This window comes from Apis florea, unplaced genomic scaffold, assembly GCF_048593485.1.
Source record: "Apis florea isolate Af1SG1 unplaced genomic scaffold, ASM4859348v1 contig_2298_pilon, whole genome shotgun sequence".
In the NCBI taxonomy this organism is placed as follows: Eukaryota; Metazoa; Arthropoda; class Insecta; order Hymenoptera; family Apidae; genus Apis; species Apis florea.
Window position 1 is genome coordinate 125647 of NW_028256558.1, and position 22506 is coordinate 148152.

At 32.4% G+C, this 22506-nt stretch overlaps 2 protein-coding genes and 1 long non-coding RNA gene across 8 annotated transcripts in view; all 3 read right to left on the reverse strand.

Moving 5' to 3' along the window:
• The window catches only part of LOC147658195 (uncharacterized), a 126082-nt gene extending 124322 nt beyond the window's left edge, over window positions 1-1760 (reverse strand). Inside the window, exons 1-2 of the long non-coding RNA XR_015290934.1 lie at window positions 1649-1760; window positions 1013-1095 (exon numbers count right to left, since the gene is read on the reverse strand). This is a non-coding gene — a long non-coding RNA (uncharacterized LOC147658195). The remainder of the gene's footprint in view (window positions 1-1012; window positions 1096-1648) is intronic.
• Window positions 1761-2711: 951 nt separating this feature from the next.
• Window positions 2712-20376, reverse strand: LOC100870832 (BTB/POZ domain-containing protein 9). 6 transcript variants are annotated; one of them, XM_086904110.1, is made up of 10 exons: window positions 20280-20376; window positions 11100-11321; window positions 6473-6593; window positions 6180-6345; window positions 4350-4543; window positions 3916-4133; window positions 3672-3854; window positions 3512-3590; window positions 3270-3448; window positions 2712-3177 (listed from the first exon to the last, which is right to left on the reverse strand). In XM_086904110.1, the coding sequence occupies exons 2-10, from the start codon at window positions 11294-11296 to the stop codon at window positions 2976-2978; spliced, it is 1539 nt and encodes a 512-aa protein (XP_086760236.1). In that variant the 5' UTR covers window positions 11297-11321; window positions 20280-20376; the 3' UTR covers window positions 2712-2975. The 6 variants fall into 6 exon arrangements, with proteins under 6 accessions (XP_086760236.1, XP_086760237.1, XP_086760233.1 ...); XM_086904111.1 differs by lacking the exon at window positions 20280-20376 and adding an exon at window positions 13420-14022 and having other exon boundaries at window positions 3964-4133; XM_086904107.1 differs by lacking the exon at window positions 20280-20376 and adding an exon at window positions 13420-14022.
• On the reverse strand, window positions 4726-5581 carry LOC147658196 (putative small nuclear ribonucleoprotein E). The gene is made up of 2 exons (XM_086904114.1): window positions 5005-5581; window positions 4726-4803 (listed from the first exon to the last, which is right to left on the reverse strand). Exon 1 carries the CDS (start codon window positions 5568-5570, stop codon window positions 5181-5183), a length of 390 nt encoding a protein of 129 aa, XP_086760240.1. The 5' UTR covers window positions 5571-5581; the 3' UTR covers window positions 4726-4803; window positions 5005-5180.
• Window positions 20377-22506: the final 2130 nt, after the last annotated feature.

The following is a 22506-nucleotide window of genomic DNA, read 5'->3' on the forward strand; positions in this document are numbered from 1 at the left end:
ATTAATCGTGATATTAAATTTTTACAGTGCAACGAAAAGTGTTAATGAGATATCTCTATACTTTTCGTTACGAAAGTAGTCAATAAATGGCCAGTACTTTGTTTAATGAAATTGTTGATTATATTATCGATATCGAATAACGTGCAATCGTAAATGAATTTTATTTAATTGATATCTATGTTCGTACACGGGCACGCTGTAATTCCATTTACCGAAGTATAACAAATAAGACGGGGACGAAAATGTAAATAGTAGTTAGGCAAGATTTGCGTGAATGGGACCCGGGCCAGTACTTACTTGTATATAGCCAATAGATAATAAACTAATAAATTACAATGCTCGAAATAATTAGAAAATGTGATCAAATATTAGGAATAATAAATATTATGCACATGTTGTAAATTACAAAATTGGTTACCAGATATATTGATAAGTAATTCCCTAATTAATTTGAGCAATGTATTTAATGAATTTAAACAATTATGTAAATCATTTTTCCTTAAGAATGAATTCATCAATGAAATACACTATGATATATTATTTCATGCATTTCTAGACATATACTAAAACTCTGCTTCAAACTAATGCCTATTGATTATAAACCTATATAACGCTATATTTCACAAGTAAAGTACAAGTCTATAAATCCCAGGGCCCTTATATTTGTAAATACAAATTACTTTTAAAAGACATAGTGGAAATTGCAGTGTAAAATTTTAATCAGAAAATATTAGCAACGTTTACACTTAATTTACTTTGTTGATCGACAAACACTTTTTAAAGCGATTTTATGAAAATTTTTAACGCAATAACCATTAACTAGTAGAATTAGCAATTTGTTAGAAATACCACTCACTGCCACTTCAATTAGTTAAAATGTAAAATTAGAATGAATTATTGTACAGAATTTTGGTACAAAAAAATTACAAGCATATTAGCAAAAAAAATTATAAATTGTTAAAAATATACGATTAATTTGAAATTAGTTGAATGTTATTTTCAATTTACTCACATTATTAGATTATATCTTTGATGGCATCTGTATATCATATGATTATATGGATTCCAGTGGATTATACGAATTATAGATGATCCCTAAAGAATAAAAAATTTATTATTTTTTCATAAAAAATTTATGAAAAGATATAATCAAAAGAATTTTTATATTTTAACGATTTTTCAAAATATTCTACCTTAAAATAATAACGATTCACGTTAAATCTACGAATGAACGAACAGGAAGAGAATTTATATTAAGTTGAGAAAATGCAAAGATATGTGTGTAGTATATTCAAATAAAAGAAAACATGGCCGTGCTAACATGCAACATTTCAACATGAATATTCAATATTTCTTGACATAAATTCTGATCGTTCGAAAATGAATATACATATGCAATAGACCATGTATTAGCAAAGAACATTAAAAATTTGTATTCAAATAGCAGTTATATTCGGTATAATATATATATTTTCATGATTTTGTCTGTTCTACATATTGAATGGAACGGGCACTTATACAATACGCGGGAGAAAAATCGCATGCGCGCCAACCGACCATAATTTTCGCAATATCTTTGTAAGAACCGCAAATATTACGTGAACTAGGTACAGTAAAGTCAATATTCTTACGTTATTACATAACTCACCTGTAAATCGACGTATATTCACGAATATTCACGAATAAGCCGGCAAATAATCACACTAACTTGCACTGACGTTTCGCGCCACACCACTTGTCTAAACACACCGGAAAAGAAGGAACGTGGAACGGAAATGAAAAAAGAAACATTCGAAATGGACACTTTACAACGCTAATCATGTATAAATAAAAAAAATATTTCAATTTGCAAAGAATAATTTTCTTAATCAAAATGATTATGTAAAATAATATTTTTTATTATAATGTAAATTGTTCGAGTTTTTGAAAATATATTCATCGTTATCGATAAATATAGTTAAATTAAAATGTAAATTGACGATATCCGGTTCGGATTTTGAAATCGTCGCGTCATGTCTGAATAATTCGAATATTTTTTTCCATTTTAAATAGTACGTGTTCATAGTTCATCTTATTACAAAAAATGTGAATAAAATATAGTTTCATAAGACAGTTATATTTTTTGTCAAATATTCCAAAAGTAAAATTCCAAAATGTTGAAATAGTGATCAAATTTATCATCGTATCATTGCAAAAAATGAAGGGAAATAAGTGAGTATTTATTATTTAAAGTAATTAATTATTTAAAGAGAAAGTATCAAATAATGTCGTGAATAAAATTTCTTATTTTGTGTTGTTAATTGAGATACGTGATTTGAATTGTCACATGGCTTTATGGTAAAACGAAATTTAAATTTTAACCAAGGCTAAGTAGAATCAGTACGATTTTACTTATCGAACATACATCCGTGTCATCGGTGCCTTTGATAGTCTAATGCATACTCAGTAGTTCGCATTTTTCCGTGGATTTTCACATTTCACGTTTACTTTCGAACGCGCTACTGTAATACAGATTAGATTTCGAAGTCATTTGTTCACATGGCAATTTAACGTGTGGTTTAACAAGTTCCTTGAGAATCAGTCTATGCACCGTAGCATATCAAATACTCATTATGCAGACCACGAAGTATCGTTTGGCATACTTTAATTCTATCGAGAGCCAAAGTCTTTAATTGCAAGCCAATATCGGTCGACTTCTCATTGACTACTTATTAACATTAGAAAAAGCAATATTATTTATTTTGAATAGTATAAAAAAATTACATTTTCTGTAAACTTATACCCTGTACATATTCAAAATTACTCTTCTTTTTTATAATCTAAACACTTACACTTTTATATATTCATTTTTTTTTTTTTTTAATAATTTGTATTTTTATATTATACTCGTGGTATTATGTGAAGCTTATTATTTTTAAAAAAAAATGCAATTATATATGTACAAGCTTATGAAAAGAATATGTTAATGAGTACTGTTAATGAGTAGATTTGGAAACTGAATGACTGGGAGTAAAAACTTCATAATCTACTACAAAAAAATGATAGTCTCCCATAAGTACAGTATTAGAGGCATGTTCGCCATCGTAACTATGAGGAAGATTACTGTAGCTCTCCTTATTTACGTTACAATTACTAGAAATTAGTAAATCAGCACCTGCTCCAAAAATTGGTCCAATACTGTAATATTAATTAAGATTCAGTTAGTTATTAATAAACTTAAAGTTATTGGAATTCGTTTCATATAGGCAAATGAAATAATAAATATTTACTCTGGATGATAACAAAGCGCAAAAGGCTTTTTAACAATATCATATTTCGTTGGAGGTACATCTTGATTATTTGTTAAAGTGAATAAGAAAGCTTTTTCTGAAAAAATATAGTGACCCTTGGCATTTGTTTTACCCCATGGCGCATCACTGAAACCTCCACAAATTTCTCCTCGAGTTCCCTATATAAAACATTACATAATAAACTTTATTTCATTTATATTAAAAAAACATAAATTTCTTACCAATGCAATTACATATGTCGGACAAACTCCATCACAATGTCGGTGGAATGATGATGCAGAATAATCATGGTTAGAAGCTCTGAAACATTTATAATTGGCATATTTATTATTGTTTATAATATGTTTAACATTACGTCCTGTTAATCTTTATTAAACATACCGATATATTAGACGCCAACTTTGTTTTGGAGATCCATACCACTGATTGAGAAGACGTTGGAAACCCATCTTATCTCGCGATAGAATTTGTGACCCCGGAAATAGAAATGGACTAACTCTTGGCTGTAACCGCTTATCTGCACAAATTTCTGCATATTTGTTTGGTAGCGCTGCATACCTATACCTAAGACAAAACGTAAAAATCGAAAGCCTCCAAGAATAAAAAGCTTCCGGGCAAACCATACCTTATGGGTTTTGAGCCACTTGATCGATCGGGATTGAAAAATTCGTACCTCTCCAAGGAAAGTTCTATAGGCACTGCTCCGGTTGGTTCTACTTCTTCCGCAAAGACCTGGCTGTCGATTAGTAGAAGGCGAACATGATTTATCACTCCGGATAAATGTTGGCAAACCCTCACGCGCTCCTCCTCTGTCCAGTGTTGAGTAGGCTGCGTCACCCCTGCCTAGGAGCGTGGTCCGTACGGTTAAGCGTTCCTTAACTCGTAATTCTAAATTCCGATCCAAGAACCTAAGGACCCAAGGACCCGGTAATAATCGTATGCGACATAAGGTCTAAGACCTTGCACGACATACGCATGATCAGAGCGTTAAGTCTTCTTGGAATTTTCAACGGATTCAAAGTACTCGGAAACGGAATAGAATTTTCAAAAAAAAAGAACCTGATATTTTGCCCAGTTTAGTACTGCTCTCCATACATCTTCTTCCTCCAATCCTAAGTAATCCGAAGATATAAGCTTGACCAAGGCATCCTTTGGAAGATTACAAAATGCTGTTGTTTTAACTGTATCTACAGCATTTTCTCCAATGAAAGCGAAACATCTTTCAATGAAGGAAGAACAAGCTCCTTTGCCACCTGTGATAATAAAAGATATTTTATTAACACATACTTAATATTAATCAATATTAAAATTTAAAATATAATGGCCTAAATAATAATATACTTAACTTTTATAATATTTAAAACATTACCTATTAATTTCACATATTTATTTACATCAGGATTTTATTATTTACAAATATAAATAAAACATTAGATTTGATTCAAAAATATTTATTAAATGTCTATCTAGATCATTATCTATTACAGCAATTGCTCAATCACAATATTTACACCTGGAATTTGTTCGAATACTAAATTGGTACAATTTTAAATATATGGGATATACATTACACAGTTTTTCATTTAATAAAAATAATTGAAGATTAAAAGATTGAAACATGTTCTAAATTCCATTGAAATTAGTATTATAAGATTATAATAACAAATACGTTTCTCAATAAAAAAAACATTATAACTTGTACATGTCAATTTACCATTGTTCTTTCTAATTACATTGAATTATGTATCACAAATATGGTGAACTTGAAAGATATTAACTTTGTCCTTATTATATGTTTTTAAGTCAGTTTTAACATGTAGTTTACATGTTCAATAGCACAAGGTATAAAATAATACATTTTTTTGTGCATCCTCCAAGGTTATGAGTAGTTTAATTCGCTCCTGGATTTGTATTTTGTATTAATGTTATATTGTCGCCTTTTAACATGATTCGTCCGAGTGGTTTTCTGTTCTTTGTCTTCAAATGATATTCCTCCGCATCGTCCAATACTAAATTCATATATTCGTCAAATCCAACGATGTGACCCTCGATTCGTAGGTTGATGTTCTCGAATAACCATACTTGCACGCGCGAACGGTTTTGCAGGTATCGAAATATAAGGTTGATGGGTTGTACCATCACTTTTTGAACTTTTTGAGGTCCTTTGTACGACATTTTTGTGATAATTTCAAAAATTAACAAGCAACGTTTAACACTCGTGCTTTGTAATAGCCAAACGCCGAAAAATATGGCGTCGTAATTGTACCAACTGTGTTTCATTCGAGATTTTTCCCTATTATTTCCCTTCTTAAAATATTTTAAATGTCTAAAATTATTTCAACCAAAAATTAATTCAAGCAAATATTACACGTATTACAAAGAAAATTAAGATTCAAAATATTTATAAATTTATTATTTAAAACATTTAATATTTTTAGTAAAGTTTAAATAAGAATATGTTGGTACTACTGATTTTATAAATATCTTATATAGTGCTGCCTCGGTGACAAATATGAGAATTACGAATGACGAATAACGCAGTCGATAAGTATCACAAACTGCAATTTTTTTCTGTAGAAAATATTCTTACCTAATGAGTAAAATATCATAAATTTTAAATATTTTTTTTAAATAAAATATCTTGTATAAAAAAAATCATTTTTTTCACATTTTCAATTATTAAGAATTTCGTTCATATTTCAATTGTATATTCTGCATTTTTGATTTACAGAAACATATACATTTACCAATTATCTTAAATAATATATTTTATAATATATATTTCAATAATTAGTATATTATTTTTTATCGCGCATTATTCAACAACTTCCAAAATGAAAAATTGTTTAATACAAAGAAACGTTTAACAATATATCATGAATAACTTACTAGGAACTCGTTCTTGGGCATCTAACGCCGCAGTCAAAAGGGCACACGCGTTTCCTGGACTTAGAGTGGCGGAGACGTGTTCCTCGCAACTTCTCCAAAGTTCTTCGACACCCAATTCTTGCGCAAGACCCAGCATTTCGAATATACCGCTATCCTGTAGCATGATCTACGAAACAGTTACAGAGTTAAATCTGTAGACCGTACATTTAGGACAAAACTTTGAAACTTTTACCAATACTTTCCTCCATGTTCCACGCATCGTCGCAAATTCATCTGTTCGAGATATTATTTACCTTGCCTGTGTACACATAATGGATAAATTGTCGAAAAGTGTCTGGATGAGCGTGCGGCATACGCATCGGGGTTGGATTTCCCGGTGTCCCGATCCTCTTCGCGGCTGTAAAGTTCTTGCACCTAGGGAAATCGAAACAGCGTATCGATTTCAAACAATAATTACCATGGGTTAGAGGAGAAAGGGAGACAATGAAGGAAGAGCATTGCTTTGAATCGGGCGGGTGTACTATGGGTGCGTGACCCTTCTAACGAACACCCACCACTTCACCTTTCGTCACCTTCGCTACTACTTCTAGCAGTGTTTCGTGTTACAAAAGGGCTTAATTGACTTCGTCAGGAAGCTCCGTAGCCACGAGAGTATTCGCAACGTATGCAGCCAGGCTTTAGTTTTCGTTCCTCTAGAAATTAATGGCAACCTTCGAAAAGTCACTTCTCACCCTCTTTTTCCCCTGCGGCGAGCCCTCCCCCGTAAGGGAGAAACTCGCAAGAACAAATCTTTCCTACTATTTCGTGCTGAAAGCGGAGATTCCCTGTGACCCATTGGGAGAACATTCGATCTCGGCTTTTCTAACGTGCACCCTCTCCTACAATGAGCACAATGCGACTAGATACACAAAAGGGAGGTTTTTAATATCGACAACTTCAAATACGAACCATGCATTTCTCTTTTCTTTTTTTCTTTATTTCGGAATCGTTGATATATTTCATATCAATATCTGCATAAAAATTAGTGTACGTACATCGAGTAATTTACTTTCGACGATATTGTCCTCTTGTCTATTTTCTCGATAACGTTATTTTTTTTTTTTTTTTTCGATTTCAAATTTAACGTTATCTCAAAGGAAAAGAGTACTTTTACCGTTTAAACTTTTACAACACGAAACGAAATTGGAATTTCGAGTCGTAATTAAGCAAAGCGAGGAAAAATTGAATTGGAAAATTGGAACACAAACGGTAGAGGAGCTGGATTTAAGACGCGAAAGGGAGATAAACTTTTAAACGAGCCCTTTGGATCCAGTGAAGACACTGAAACGACCCCCGAGTTTCTAATACCACTAAGCCGAGGCAAGGTAAAAAGATTTCGTGTGCTAGAAACGAAGAGGTCGCGGTGCACAAGAGTTGCGGGAGGTAAAGCGCGTGGTACGAACGGCGTCCGTATCGAATCAAAAGAAAATCCGTCAAAGAGAGCGGGTGCAAATGGAAAAGGCATGCTCGCCGGGCGCTTTGATATTATAACCGACGCGTTAACAAACGCTCCGGTTCGTCGACAGGAGAACGCGAAAGTTGGAAAATCGCAGGGCCGACCTACGAAACATGGTTGCCGTGGAGGGGAGAGACTCGACAGAGGAAAACTAGTGCTCAAAAAAATTAAAAACACGAGCCTCGTGCACAGGAAGCGAGAAGTTATATATATATATATGGATGTGTAGCCCTTGCTGCGGGTCGACTTTTAACGGACCGAAAAAAAACTCAACCTTTATGCTTTCACCTGCCAGTTCGAGAGCGATGCGGGCTCGCGTGCATATCAAAGCGTTATAGTTATAGTGTATTTATTTTGTGCAAATTAGAGGGGAAAATATATCCTTTCTCTAATACGATTTTCTTCCAATAGCACGAAGGTTGCACGCGCGATATATTTGAATAAACGGTTTCTGAATCTCGTGATCGTCCGTGAAATTCCGCGAGAAAAATTCGGTATGTCGGTCGTAGCAAGGAGGGAACGTGACCAGCAATTCTGACTAGAACCGTGGCAATATCGGCGAGGAGCCGCTCCACTGCCAAAGAAATGAAAAAAAAAAAAAAAAAAGTGTTAAGAAGGAAAAATAAAGGCGGGTTGGATGTTGTGGGTAGTGATGGATGATGCACGGAACGAAGAAGGAAGGAAAGCGTGGAAGAAGAAGACGAAGGGGTATAGGAAAGGGATGAAAAACGAGAAGTCGGTGAGGAGAGAAGCTTTTCCCTAATCACAGGCGAACGCCGCAGCGGAATCAAAGAAAACCAAATATCAGCGAGTGACGGCGAGAAAAGAATAGAGCACCGCGTGCGCGCGTCTGGTGTGACGACGAGGTGTCACGGGGGTGGTAACGTAGGTTCACGAGGCTCGACGTGGAAAGAGGATGTTAGGGGGTAAGGTGGTGGGAAACGAGGGTCGCGGCTGCTTGGTTTCACGGCGGCAAGGGGTTGAATGTCGCCGCGGGCTCCGCTACTAACGACCAAGCGTGCGATTATATAGCGGCTCCGTCGATCTCCGCGCAAAAACCGCCTCCGCTTCCGGTGCACGAGAGTCAAATTCGCGCCACACCTCCTTGTTTCCTGTGAAACGACTGACGAGAGTCTCACACCGCTTCGGTCCATTATCAGACACCGTATGCCTCGACTCGACAGATCCAAATTGTGTACCATTGTCGTCCAATGCATAATTACTGGCGAAAGCAGCTCGATAACGAACGTTCTTTTTTTCAATTGAAAATCCATCCATCTTCCATTGACGGGCATTGTTCGAAATTCGAGGATGACGCGATGGAAAATTGCGAAAATTTAGGTCTCGTTGATTGCATTGTAATTTCTCTCTGGAACAGCAATTTTGCAATCTTCTTCGATCTCTCGGAAAGCAGATAACTTCTTTTCGATTACATTCGACGTTATATTTATTTGTCTCGAGTCTGAGAGAACCTAAATGCGAGAATTAATTTCTCAAAATTACGATCGAATTATTTTTATTCGAATACCGCAGAATATTTCTAATAAAGCTAATCCTTTCAAAACAGTTCTCTTATAAAAATCGAAATATGTGATTACCAAATTTCTTTTTTTTTTCTTTTTTCAATACACGTCACTTGACATATTAATAGCGGTCAGTTCCACGCGGGGATCAATAGAAACGATGGGATTACCTGTTTAAAGTACCATCGAACACCATCGAAGCTTGAGCTTATTTTTCAATTTCTTTTCTCCCGTTGTCAAGCATCGTTCTCATCTGCGTCGCATTTCGAAATGACAAGAACTGGAAGAGGGGGGAGTGGAAAGGTATGGGGATCACGACTCTTTGTCAGGATTTTCACCGGACTGGAGAGCACCGCGTAGAGTTTTGAGTGCGGTCGCGTATTGTCCATGCGTTTCTCCTACGGACGCCTGTCACGAGCATGCGTAACTTAATTTTCCGAGGCCAGTGTTGGCTGAACGAGAACGAAAGAGAGACGGAAGAGGAGGAAAGAGGAGTGATGACAAAAGAACTCGACGTTCCCTTCCACGCCCTGATATCAAAAGGGTTCGCAGGAATATCGTAATTGACTTTACAATTAGCATCGAGCCTATCCACCGGAATGTCGCTGCCTCGATGCTAAGGCCCCTTCACCTAATATCAAACCCTCCTTATTGCAATTAGAATTCTGTCGAGTGAAAATACGGCCTCGAAGACTCATCACAGACGAATCGGCCGCGAGAGAGAGAGCGAGAGAAAGGGGAGATGGTCTCCTCTTATTATCCAACTAATTAGAACGTTCGATCGATTCATTTCGCCGTAACAATCGGAGAGTCCCTTAATTAAAATTCATCGCGAACTTCACCGTCCTCTTTTCGACCAAGAAACTTTGATGACTCGGCGATTTTTCTCCCTGGAACAACCGTTCGACCAAGAATTTTCGTAGAATCTCGCTCGATCGAACGTTGTTTCGCGATTCGAGTGATCTTCCGGCTCCAATACTCCTTCCCTTCCCTTTTTTCCGGGAAAAAAAACGGAAGGAGGGACTATGTAAAGCGTGCAAAGCAAGAACAGTAGGTGAATTATGCATAGATTCCTTCGGCGACTCGAATAATTTAACGAAGTTATTATTTCCTTTCCGTTAGATTCGTTTGCAATTCCGCAGAAAAGTTAACTTTTAGTTGTTCTTTCCTTTTTCTTGTCTTTCTTGCCAAGTTCCTTATACTAAATCGGTTTCACGAACGAAAGAAAAGTTTGTAACGCAGTTACCACGAAATAAGTTCCATTTCGTGTCTCGGATAAGGGAATCGTCGTGTCTTGCAAGAAGTCTCGCGAATTACGAAAATATTTTCCAACGTAAGTTTGTTTCGTTATGCTATCTTTGCATTTTTAAACGATCGAGGAGATTAAGACCGTAATGCGTCATGTTTCTACGTTAATACTCTACTTTTCGCAAAATCATGAGATCCATTATCTTTTCACGAACGTATATAAATCGTATATTTTCTATATATTGAGATATATAAATGTATTTGTATCGAGCTCGATTTCTCGCGTGTATTTCTTTCGTGTCTCCAAGGAAATCCGCCGAGGAATCAGCCGCGAATCGATCAACGAGGCGCGAACTGTTTTAATAAAAATTACGATTAACAATTAATTTGGTCCCAAGATGCATCAAGGTGCGAGCAGTAATAAAATTTCCAATCTCGCTCTTGCTTCGCTTACAGAAACGAGTCGAACTTGTTCGTCTCATCCCTGGAGGCGGTGAAAAATATCGAGGAGGAAACGAAGATAATGTAAATTGTCTCATTGTTTGAATTTCCGCGAGTTTCTCACATGTTCTCCTGATCAACAGGGATATTATGCGTGGGCGCAGGAACGAGATTAATTGAAGCTTATCCAGAAACGACGAATAAAATACTGACCTAGCTTGAAGGATAATTCTGTGAGCGTAAACCGGTGTCTCATCCCTTCCCAGCAGAAAGACAATGTCAGCTGTATCTTTGTCTTCGGAAAGTCGAGCCAAGTCCTCCAGAAGTCTAGGCACGCCGGCTAAACCTGCCTCACCAGATATCCCCGCTGCTCCTGGTGCCGCCCCCACAGCGACGGCTCTGGTCGCCATGATGTGTCGAATCGAGAATCAACTACTGTGTATGATATAAACAGTTATTAATGAGATAGGTTCTTGATGATCACGTCGATTACTTCTCAATCATATGTTGTAATAATGATTAAAATTGCTAATTTTAATTTTTAATTTTATATCAATGTTAAAAATGCGAATTCACGTGTAATAACATAAAATTATATGAAAATAATTTAAAGAATCTATCTTCTTGTTTCGTTCTATTTCCTTTTAAAGAAAGAATTTATTTTTAAGTAGTTAATATATAGGTAATATATATAAATAATACACTTAAATATAAGTTTTAAATATAAGCTTAAATATAATCTTCTTTCGTAGCAAAAGAGAACGAGATAGATTTTTCTTAAATTATTTTTTTATAATACATATTGTAACATATAAATCGATATTTTACAATATTTTAATATATTTGTGGAGATCATCTATTCAATAATTAATATAATATAAATCGATATCACGATGTGTTATGTTATATTTAATATTTAGTTTCGTAGAAAACTTCAACATCTTCTAATAAATAAAATAAGACAAAGTTTCTTAATCCAAGTTTCCACTTTTCCAATATTTACACAAGACTTTAAGCCACTATCTATCAATTTTAAAAAATTGTCCTTCCGTAAAATACAAACTTTCCCCCGATATTTTTCTCTTTTTTCTATACACTTTCGATAATTAGCGCAAAATATTTCATTCACCTACAGCTTATTAATAAAAAAAACTTCCGTTACTTCGCGTTCTTTACCTCCCTCCCAAGTACCACGCAACTTTTATTATTCATTAACCTTTCTTCGTTGTTCCCGAAACAATCAAGCTAATTAAGAATTACACCAACGAACCACCAACTACATTTTTTTCGTACACCTATCGCGCGAAAGTTGACGCACTCTGGGATCCGTGCAATTTGCGATAATCCAAAATTAATGGGGATCTCGATCAGAAATAAATCTCGTGATTGACGGCAAAAAGAGGGAAAGAGAGAGAGAGAGAGAGAGAGTACGTGAATATTATAAGGCGACCGCGTGTGTCATCGTCTCGAAAACATTTTCCAGTTGCATCAACCGCGGTAACGGTTGACGAGTTTCATCGCGGCTAGAGCAAAGGAAAGAAGAAGAAAAGATAAAAAAAAATAAAACAAAACCGATTAACGTACAATCGGCGCTAATTGCGCGATTAATATTTGATTTGCACCGCGTCGCGACGCAGCGTCACCCTCGTCCCGTCTCTCTCTTCATTCCGCCCCCTCTCTTTGTCCGTGTCATTCAGCCACGGCTGGTCGATCGACACGGAGGATTTTGTGTCACGGCGGCTGGCTGATTCCCTTTTAATTAGTTCGGGTTTTGTAGTTTTCGAGCGTGTGACGCGCCTCGATTCCCCGGTCATTTGCCCTCTCCCCTGGATTTCCTCGCGTCATCCCGCATTCCGACGTCGAATCTGATTCGATTAAAATGTCATCCGACCAAGGTTTTGTTTAGCGCCCGATTGAGCAGCATGCAAACGGTGAAAAATTGATTAACGAACGGATGTCGCGATCCACCGATTCGACGCACTCGCGATTATCGGTTCAACTGTCGATTAATTAGTTACGATCAAGTGTCATCACGTTCACTGTAACGGGTAGATCTTCTCGAATAATCTGGTTGATGAAGAAGTTTCCGAACAAAGTTAACCTCTCTTCGGTGTGATCGTCGATCTTTCGATGCCTCCAGCACTGAATATAGATGTAATTGGCGCGATCAATCGTTGATTCGACGCGTTTTCGACAATTATTGTACGTGGAAGTTAAAATAATTATATATAATATCGCGTAATTACGTTTTTAAACAAATTTCCTCCTGAATCGCTCCTTTTCGAACTGCGCACAAATATCGACTGCCGCTTCGCACGGTGTTTATTTTGAATTTTGTTCGTTCGATTCTCGTCGCGTTCGATACCGTATAAATAAACACGCGTGTACGAATATAAATAGCACGGGAATTATAACGAACGCTTGTTATCGAACAATATTATCGTCGAACGTGTTTGCGTTTAAACAATTTAAACACTTGATAGAGAAGAAAAAAAATTAATCGTCGCTCTTATCGTACATGCAGAAGGCTCACCTGAGGAACGTAGAATCGCGCGTTTGCTATCACCTTTTTTTCGTCGATCGAGGCGAACGAACGTTGGAAAAGGGTCTAAGCGAACCGCGACGAGCTGAAGCGTTGTTTCCCTGGTACACGTGGACGAGTATTGTGCTCGCACGCGAAACACTGCATTTTCAGCCGATCGGCATCTCACACTCCCACGGGGCGAAACATTGTTTCGTCGAAAACTTTTCCTCCGTTTGTCTTTCCACGGTTTTCCCCTTTTCTACGACGAGGTCCGTTGTTCTACAACGCGGACGCGATCCCGCGAGTATTGCGCATCGAAGAAAAAGAAGGAAAAGGAGAGTCTAGGAAAAACGTGTATGTTCCGTTCCGACCGGAAGTTTCGACGTACAACGCGAGGTATTTCTACGGAGCGAGACGAGTTTTACGAGCGCTGGACCAGGCCTGGCTCGATCCCGCCGCCTTCTTCGGCCCTTCTCCTCTCGCGCAAAGGTGAGCCTGTGCCTCTTTTCAACCAACGACGATTCACTCCTTTCTTCTCGTTCTCGTGTGGCCAATGCTCCTGCAAGATCACTCCACCTCCAGCCGTTGTTGCCAGATCCTCTTTGGAGCACTGATCGCACGATCAAAAAGGATACACGCGCTCTCTCCAGCTAGCAACGGACGTACCATCTAACCTGACCCTAGATCGACACCGATCCCGACTTTTTCTCTCGTTCACTGACTCGATTCACATTGTTTATCCAACGTTCTCTACCTTTTGTTCCATTTTAAATCGAGGTAAAGGCAAGATTCTCTTGCCCCTTTTTGATCGAAATTCTATTTCATTCTCACAGTGGCGTACCTTGTTTTCGAGGCGGGTTTTCAAGCGATGGTTTTGCTTGGTCGCGCGATATTGCCGCAATGCGGTGCTTCCTAGTTTCCTCGACGAAATGAGATCGTCCTTTTATTCGTACCAGACGCTCCTTTTCGACCGTAATTCTAACCGAGTCCATTGGATTCAACGATTCAAACACTTTAACTTGAGCTTCTGCTGTAGATCGCATTTGATCTCAGTTTTTCGTCAGTTCGCCGCCCGTGTTTAATTTACTTTACGGCTTTAGCTCAAACAATTGAAAATGGAATACGATATTAGATAAATATAATTATGCGATTTGAAGTTACATTAGTTTTTGAAAAGTGAAATATATTTCGATGATAATATTATGGGTTTATCAAAATATGGAGTAACAGTGATGTAAAAATTTAAAATGAACATTTGATAAAGATATCTCATTATTGGATTATTTGATGTATAGAATCATTTGTCGCAACAAGTTAAAATTTGTTTAATAATAAAATTCGTTTATGGATTGTATTATGTAATTAACAAAGATATCCATTTTTCAATCGAGAAATATAATTATCATGGAATTTGGGATAGAATAATTTGTAACGTTTGTTTCCGCTATCATTCCAACAGGATGTTACTTTATCTTCCCAAGTTTCTCATTTAACTTTCCGTTCCATCCTTTGTAATACCGCGATATTACGCGATAATAAATTGCAAAATACATATCATATTTGTTCTTTGCGAATGTAGTGATCTATGGTAAAAAAACTTTTGCTCGACTTCTCTCGTATGGAATTAATCGATCGATGGTAAAACAGATTTTTCGATCTATAGACAAAGTATAAAATAGATTTATTATAGATTATAGACTTATTATAGATTATAAATCTATTATAGATTAAACATAAAATAGATTATCCAATTATTTTTAATGTCATTTAATTTAAAGTCTCAAATTCAAAAAGTAATCTCTATTATTATTTTTATATCATATGTGATATTATCGATTAAAAAAGAAATAAAATGGTATTGAAAGGAATTGTAATTCATTTATTTATTTTATTAACATTTATTCTTCTACAAAAAATGGAAAAATGCTCGAAGCATTATATCATTATAACGGAATTGTAATTAAATATTAATATATTAAATGATAATGTAATTGTCTATATCAAAATTATAATCGTAATTGATTTCTAGAATTTAGATTTAATGTAGAACATTATCAATTAAAAACAAAATATATATATATATATATATATATATATATATATATATATATATATATATAATTATATGCAAATACTTTTTTGAAAATTAATAAATTTTATTTTAACATAATTTTTTATAAGATAAAAATTAATATAAAAGTATAAATCTGATTCTAGATCGTTAAAATAAATTTTTTATTATGTTTATTATTGTAATAATACTTATTAATGTTACTAAATAAACAAAATAATAATAGAAATCTAAAAATTATTAAATTACTATTATATTTTTTTATATTTATTATAAAAAAAATTATCAAAATTAAAATAATCTAAAAGTACAAAAAAATTCTAAAACTAAAACTATAACATTTCAAAAAATTTTATCTAAGTGGCATATAGTGATATATGAAAATCTTTAAACATTTGTTGTTTAAAAGAGGTTAAATAATAATTAGATAGAAAAAATTTATCTTATAGTTACAGATAGAATTTATTTTAATTTAAAGATTATTGAACTAAATAAAAATTTATAAGTAACATAAAAAAAAGGATTTAACATATAACTTAAATCAAGATAAAGACAAAAACAAGTAAATTTATCAAATTTACAATATTAAATTCTTTCTTTGTGTATTGCAGCTTTGTTAGATTTACTTGATTATTATGTTAAGATTCTTTTTTTTTTAATTTTTTTTCTATTTCAATTAATATGCTTTTCAAAATTCTTTTTGAATATTCTAGTTATTTTAGATTTTTTCAACTTTAGAAATAATTAATTTCTTCTTTTATGTTTTTCATTTTTTTTTTATTTTGCAATAGTTAATTTCTATATTATATTCTCTTTTTATGTTTGTATATTTATACATGATTTATATATTAATCTTATTGATTAATTAAATTCTTTTATATGTTGCATATAACATATGAGAAAAGGAATTAACATTGTAATACATAAATAATAAATAAAACATAAAAACAAAATATAATAAGAAAATTAATTATTACAAAATAAAAAAAATTGAAACATAGAAAAAGAATTTAATTTCAAAGTTAAAATATTGTAAAGTAAAAGTAAAAAAAGTAAAACAAAAAAAAAAGAGAATTTAACACAAATATAACCTAAATCAAGATAATATAACAAATATATTTATCAAATTTATAGTGTTAAACTCTTCTTTTATATGTTATAGGTATATTTTCTTAGTTATTATCTTTAATTTAAATTAAATTTAAGTTAAATTTCTTATTTATGTTTCTTTTTTCTAATTCAATTAATACTAATTCTAAATTTTTCTTGGATGTTTTAGTTCTTTTAGATTTTTTTTAACTTTGAGAATAAATTCTTTTCCAATATTTCAATCCTCCTTCACTTTATAATAGTTAACTTTCATGTTATATTCTTTTCTTATATTTGTATATTTATTCATCATTTATATATTATAAAATTAAATTCCTTTATATATTCCTTTGTAACATATAGAAAAAGAATTTAATATTATAATATTATAAATAATTCATTATAAATAATGAATATAACGTAGAAAAAAAATATAAGAATTAATTATTATAAAAAGAATTAAAACATAGTAAAAGGATTAATTAATTTCAATGTCAAGAAAATCTAAAAGAATTAAATTAAAGTTACAGGAAGAATTTAACAGAAATATTATTTAAATCAAAAATATTTAAACAACTAAGTATAGCAAATTTACAATATTAATTTTTTGTATATATGTTTTTTGCAATTCAATTATATATCAATATAATCAATAACGCTTGCATAAAATTCTTTTTTAATGTTTTAGATTTGGATTTCTTTTTAACTTTAAGAATTATATTATATTTCTCTTATATTTCAATCTTTTTTCATTCCATAGTAGTTAAATAACTTTTATGTTATTTCAATCAATGTTTTTATCAATATTTTATTCATAAATGATGTATTACAACGTTATACTTTTTCTTTGTACATATTTTTCAAGTCAACTATATTAAATATTAAATATAATAATAAAACAATATGTTGTTATTATTATTTAAATTCTGGAAATCTCTTATAATTATTTAACTCTTGTGTTAATATTGTTTCAATTCTCTTCAGGTTTTCTTGATCTCAATATAAAATATCTTATTAGTCTTTTCTACAATCTCTTTGAATCTTATAATAAATAACTATTTATGTTTTTTCAGATTAATTTAATTGTTATGTTATATATTTTTTTTGTGTTTTTCTGATATTTTATTTTATTTTGATATGTTACATTGTTCTCTTTTAATTTCCTAATTTAATGTCTTAAATTTAAATATTTTAAATTGATCTCTCCTGTTTTAATTATATTAAATTTAATTATTTTTCTATTATGTTATATTGTGTTATGTTTTATAATTTTTTTATTTTTTCAATTTTTATGAATTCATTTAAGTTAAGTTTTATTAAATTTCTTTTTTGCTTTATTTTTATTTAAAATTTAATTAACTTTTATATTAAATTCTTTCTTTATATTATAATTTCTTTATAATATATTTTCTTTATAATATAATATTTCTTTATATTATAATTTTTTTTATTCTTTATATTATAATCTATTTCATTTAATTTAATTATTTTGTTAAATTAATAATTTTACTAAGAATTATATTATATTTCTAATAAATATATCTTTGCAGGATTCTAATGTAACAAGCAAAAACAATTAATATATATTATACAATATTTCAATTTTTCGCGCGGTTTTAAAATGAATAAATAAGTGTCACGCGCCAGCCAATCAGAGCATCGCTTAGTTCGAGATAAGAGACGAATGAATACGCATCATAGTGCGCATCATAGTGCGCATAGCTTCAGTTTACAGTTGAAAATCGTGACAAGAGGACCGACTATCGCAAATTCGGAATATTTAATAAGTTATTTTACTTTTATTATTACCAAATTCATCAATAATTGTTAATTTAATTTTTCAAATAATCCATTGAGTGTAGTGAAAACGAAATTAATTAGTATTTTGTGCGAGAGGAATGAATGCGCATCTTAGTGCGCATCATAGTGCGCATGGCTTCAGTCTACAGTTGAAAATCGTGACAAGAGGACGGATCATCGCAAATTCGGATTACGCTGTGAGTTATTTTACCTTAATTATTACCAAATTTATCAAATATTGCTCATTTAGTTTCTCAAATAATCCATTGAGTGTAGTGAAAACGAAATTAATTAGTATTTTGTGTTTCCTTGTGTCTTTTTCTTCGATTGTTCATTTGGCGTCTATTGCGTCATTAGCATCTCGGTATCGAAATATTTCGAAACGAAATTTGAAATGGTATATTGATTTTTTTAAATATAATTTTAATTATATACGTTCATTTAACATTATTGATCTTCATTTTTTATCATTTTATAAAAATAAAAGAAATTTTTTACGATTCGTTACGAATTCATTTCGTAAAATCAAATTATTCAAGATCACATATATTCCGAATATATATATCGTATGCAACGTCTCACGTGTGCGTTTATTCTTTACTTTTCTTAGTCTATTGTTTATATTTTGCTCGAGAATAGAAACGTTCTTTATAATATTTGATCGTTTCCAAGAAATTGGATTTCTTTTTATAGATGCTTTGTCTTGTCGAATTACCGATAGTATCCCCTCTCCATGTTATTCCATGCGCGAAATCGAAGCGCGAAGAGCCATTATTCATTGATTCGTTGTGGCGATTAGAAGTTTGAAATTTTCGCGAGACGTGTGTTCTATTTAATAAGCAATATTTTAATACTCTATTTTAATATTCTTTTTATAGTTATTTTTTTTTATCATTTGTGCGTTTGTATTTAATTGATACATCTCTATTCAATATTTTATAATTAAAATTGATAATTTTTTGACAACTAAATCATTTTGAGTTCCATATTTGTCATATAATTCAAGTATCGAATTTAACAAGATAACTTATATGAATTTTTACGTGATTTGATTGTTGTGATCATGTGGTTTGTCGTAATTTAATTTCATACATTTTATTCATTCATTTAGAAGATTTGATCTTTTTTTTGAACAGGTTTAATTGATAGCGTCATGATAAGTCTCCGAAGGCGGGAAAAATTCCAATATGGACACCATATCTTTCTTGACGACGTGGTAAAATTTCATATTTCGTATGTATAAATTTTTATTTTATTTTATTGGATTTCAAATATTCATAAATAATTTTTATAATATTTTTATACGTAATTCATAACTAATAATATAAAAAAACAGTATTTTTAGAACAAATCTTTGATGGGAAAAAGAAAAAAAATATCAAAAAGATATTGCTTCTTGTTCTAACTCTCACCATCCCTCTATTAATTTAATATTAATTTCAGAAAATATTTATGACCGCGCGCAATGCGGTTAATAGAATCAGTGTTTGCTTCGTCATAGTATTTTTAATATTTTTGAAAGCACAATAGCTCTGATTAAATTTAATTAAAATAATCAAACGCGAAGATAGAATCAGTGTTTGATCGCCGATTAATTTGTACGGACGCGTTATTAGTTTCTTATTTTTATTTTTTTTTTTTTTTTATAAATATTCGTTTTCGGTACAGAGTAGAGTCAGTGCTTCTCTCAAGAGAATAAGGCGATCATCCATCACGCGAAGAGGTAATTATCTTTTTTTCTATAAAAATCTTTATTTTTTCAAATAAAATTAGTTAGAATTTCAATACATATTATTACATATTATCTAATACATACTATCTAATAGTTTCATATATCAATTATTTCAAATAATCAGAACCATGTTTTAAATTATATGATTATTTTGTCAGATTTCTTTGCTTCTCCTACCTGATGGCAGCCTTCTTCTCTTCTGGACCACAACACAGTGAAGGTGTTCGTCGCATCATATGGTGAGTCGCATGGTTTTTGGTTCCTCCGGTCGCTCAATCATGTCGTAGGATAAAAGATCCGAATCGACACGAGTGACTGGTTGTATACGTAGAATTTTGCACGAGCACAATGATCGCGTGTATTTATTTATAATTAATACCCGTGAGTAATAACAATTATTTCTTTTGTGTTTTATTAGTTCAGGTTAGAGTCTTCTTATGCTTCGCGTTTTTGATTAATAATATTTAATAATTTTCTAATGCCAAAACATATAATATAATAGATATAATACATATAACATATATAATAATTATCGTAATAGTATAATACAATAATTAATTTGAATTTCTGGAATGAATTCAAAATTCTTCAAAGTAATATATCAAATTATATGATCAATTTGATTATTCAATATGATTTTCATATTTTATCTAATAATTTTGTGTAACTTCAATATGATTTGTATCATCTGTATATGATAGTATAATTCAATTTTCTCCGTACAAATATGAATTAAATTTTGTGTAAGAAGACATTTCGCGACAGGCAGATTTTAGAATCAAAGCAATAAGTTTTGAATGTTATCTTTGTGACTTTAAAAATATGCTCTGATGAAGGAATCGCCTGAGGGTATTTCTATTAATATCTATATTAAATTACAATGAATTCTTTTTTAAATTCTTTTTTAAATTCAATATTAAACAATTTTCAAATTTAGTATATTAAAATTTCAATAATTTATTCAATTAATAAATTATAAAATAAAATATAAAGTAGAATCACAAATAGATTAAAATACAATAAGTTAATTTAAATTATAATGCAAAATCGAAGAATATTAACTCGTTAGATACAAAATGTATATACTAATATTTTTTTAGCTCAGGATTTTCAGGTTTAACCCTTTCCATGTTCACTGCCAGGAACTCACTCACGTGCCCAGGTGTTACATGAGTGAGGGAAAGGCAATGGGTATGATGATCTTAGTTCATAAGTTAATACAAATTTTTTAGCGATTGACGATGTGTTAGTGTATCGTGCACGACGTACTTTCTACATTGTGTGTGAATGGTTAGGCTGTGGAATTGCGTCGTTTCAATTACTACTTCTTTCATTATTCAATCACAATTTACACAATCAAATTCGCAATTAAATATTGAAAATAATTAATAAATAGCAAGATTATTAATCTTTAGTCTCAAATTACAATATAATTTTGATTCATTACAATATTGATACAATTTTGATTCACAATAATGGTACAATAATTTAGTCTGGTGATTAGTATTTTAAAAAACATTATATATTCATAAATATTCAGAAACTAGAATTAAAGTAGAATTAAAATGTAGATACATGCGTTTTTGAGATCGCATTTCACGCAATGGTCGCTAGCCATCGTCAGTCGATTTCAGGAAAATGGTACGTAAAGTTAGAGTGTGCGAGTAGTGTGCCAAGCCCGGGTGTCGGAGACGTCCCGGGACGTTTTTCCTAGTGTAGGCTTTTGCGCCCGGGTGTTATGCGTGAGAATCGTGGAATGAGTGTGTTGGTGTGCCTGTTTTGCCATTTTTTAAATATAGGGCTAGGTAGGATAGGTAGTATACTTCTGGTATGTCTGTTAATTATAAGTAGGTAGGGCCGGGCAGGTTGTCACAGTCTCTGATCGGGTAGGCGCGTTTTCGCGTGACAACTTGTTTCAGGGAATAAAATTTGAGAAATCGAGGGTGAAACTGAGACGAATGGAGGACAATGTCATTCGTCTCTGGCTTTGCTTATCAATTTTTCGAATTTCGCGGTCGCGGTCGTGATTTGCTTTCGAAACGAACGTTGCGCCCGAGATTCTGTGCATCATGTGCGGACAATGGTCAGTAATGATTATTGGTCGTCCATGTGCACTTAGTTTCCGCGACTTAGTCCCTTTTTTTTTCTTTTTTTCTTTGATTTACGATTAGTGAATCTCGAGCCTAGATTTAAGTTTCAACGGGCATTGCGCCCGAAGGAGGAAGACCGAAGAGGCTCGACAAACTGTCACGAAGAGGGCTGCAACGAATGGCTTCTCATCTTTTGGATCTTGTCTGGATCCAAAGAATGGGAAGTCATTGTTATTATTTTATCATTGTGCTCGTTTTAGTAATACTATTAATTACTATTCGTTTATTAACTAATATCTGTATCCAGGATATTT

What these genes read in the sequence shown, in the direction of transcription:
- LOC147658196 (XM_086904114.1), bottom strand. Translation starts at nt 5,570, where the DNA reads ATGAAACACAGTTGGTACAATTACGACGCCATATTTTTCGGCGTTTGG.
- LOC100870832 (XM_086904110.1), bottom strand. Translation starts at nt 11,296, where the DNA reads ATGGCGACCAGAGCCGTCGCTGTGGGGGCGGCACCAGGAGCAGCGGGG. An exon ending in TAAACTGGGCAAAATATCAG is followed by an intron (nt 4,134 to 4,349) that starts GTTCTTTTTTTT and finishes CCACGCTCCTAG; the next exon opens with GCAGGGGTGACGCAGCCTAC. An exon ending in AGTTGGCGTCTAATATATCG is followed by an intron (nt 3,591 to 3,671) that starts GTATGTTTAATA and finishes TAAATGTTTCAG; the next exon opens with AGCTTCTAACCATGATTATT.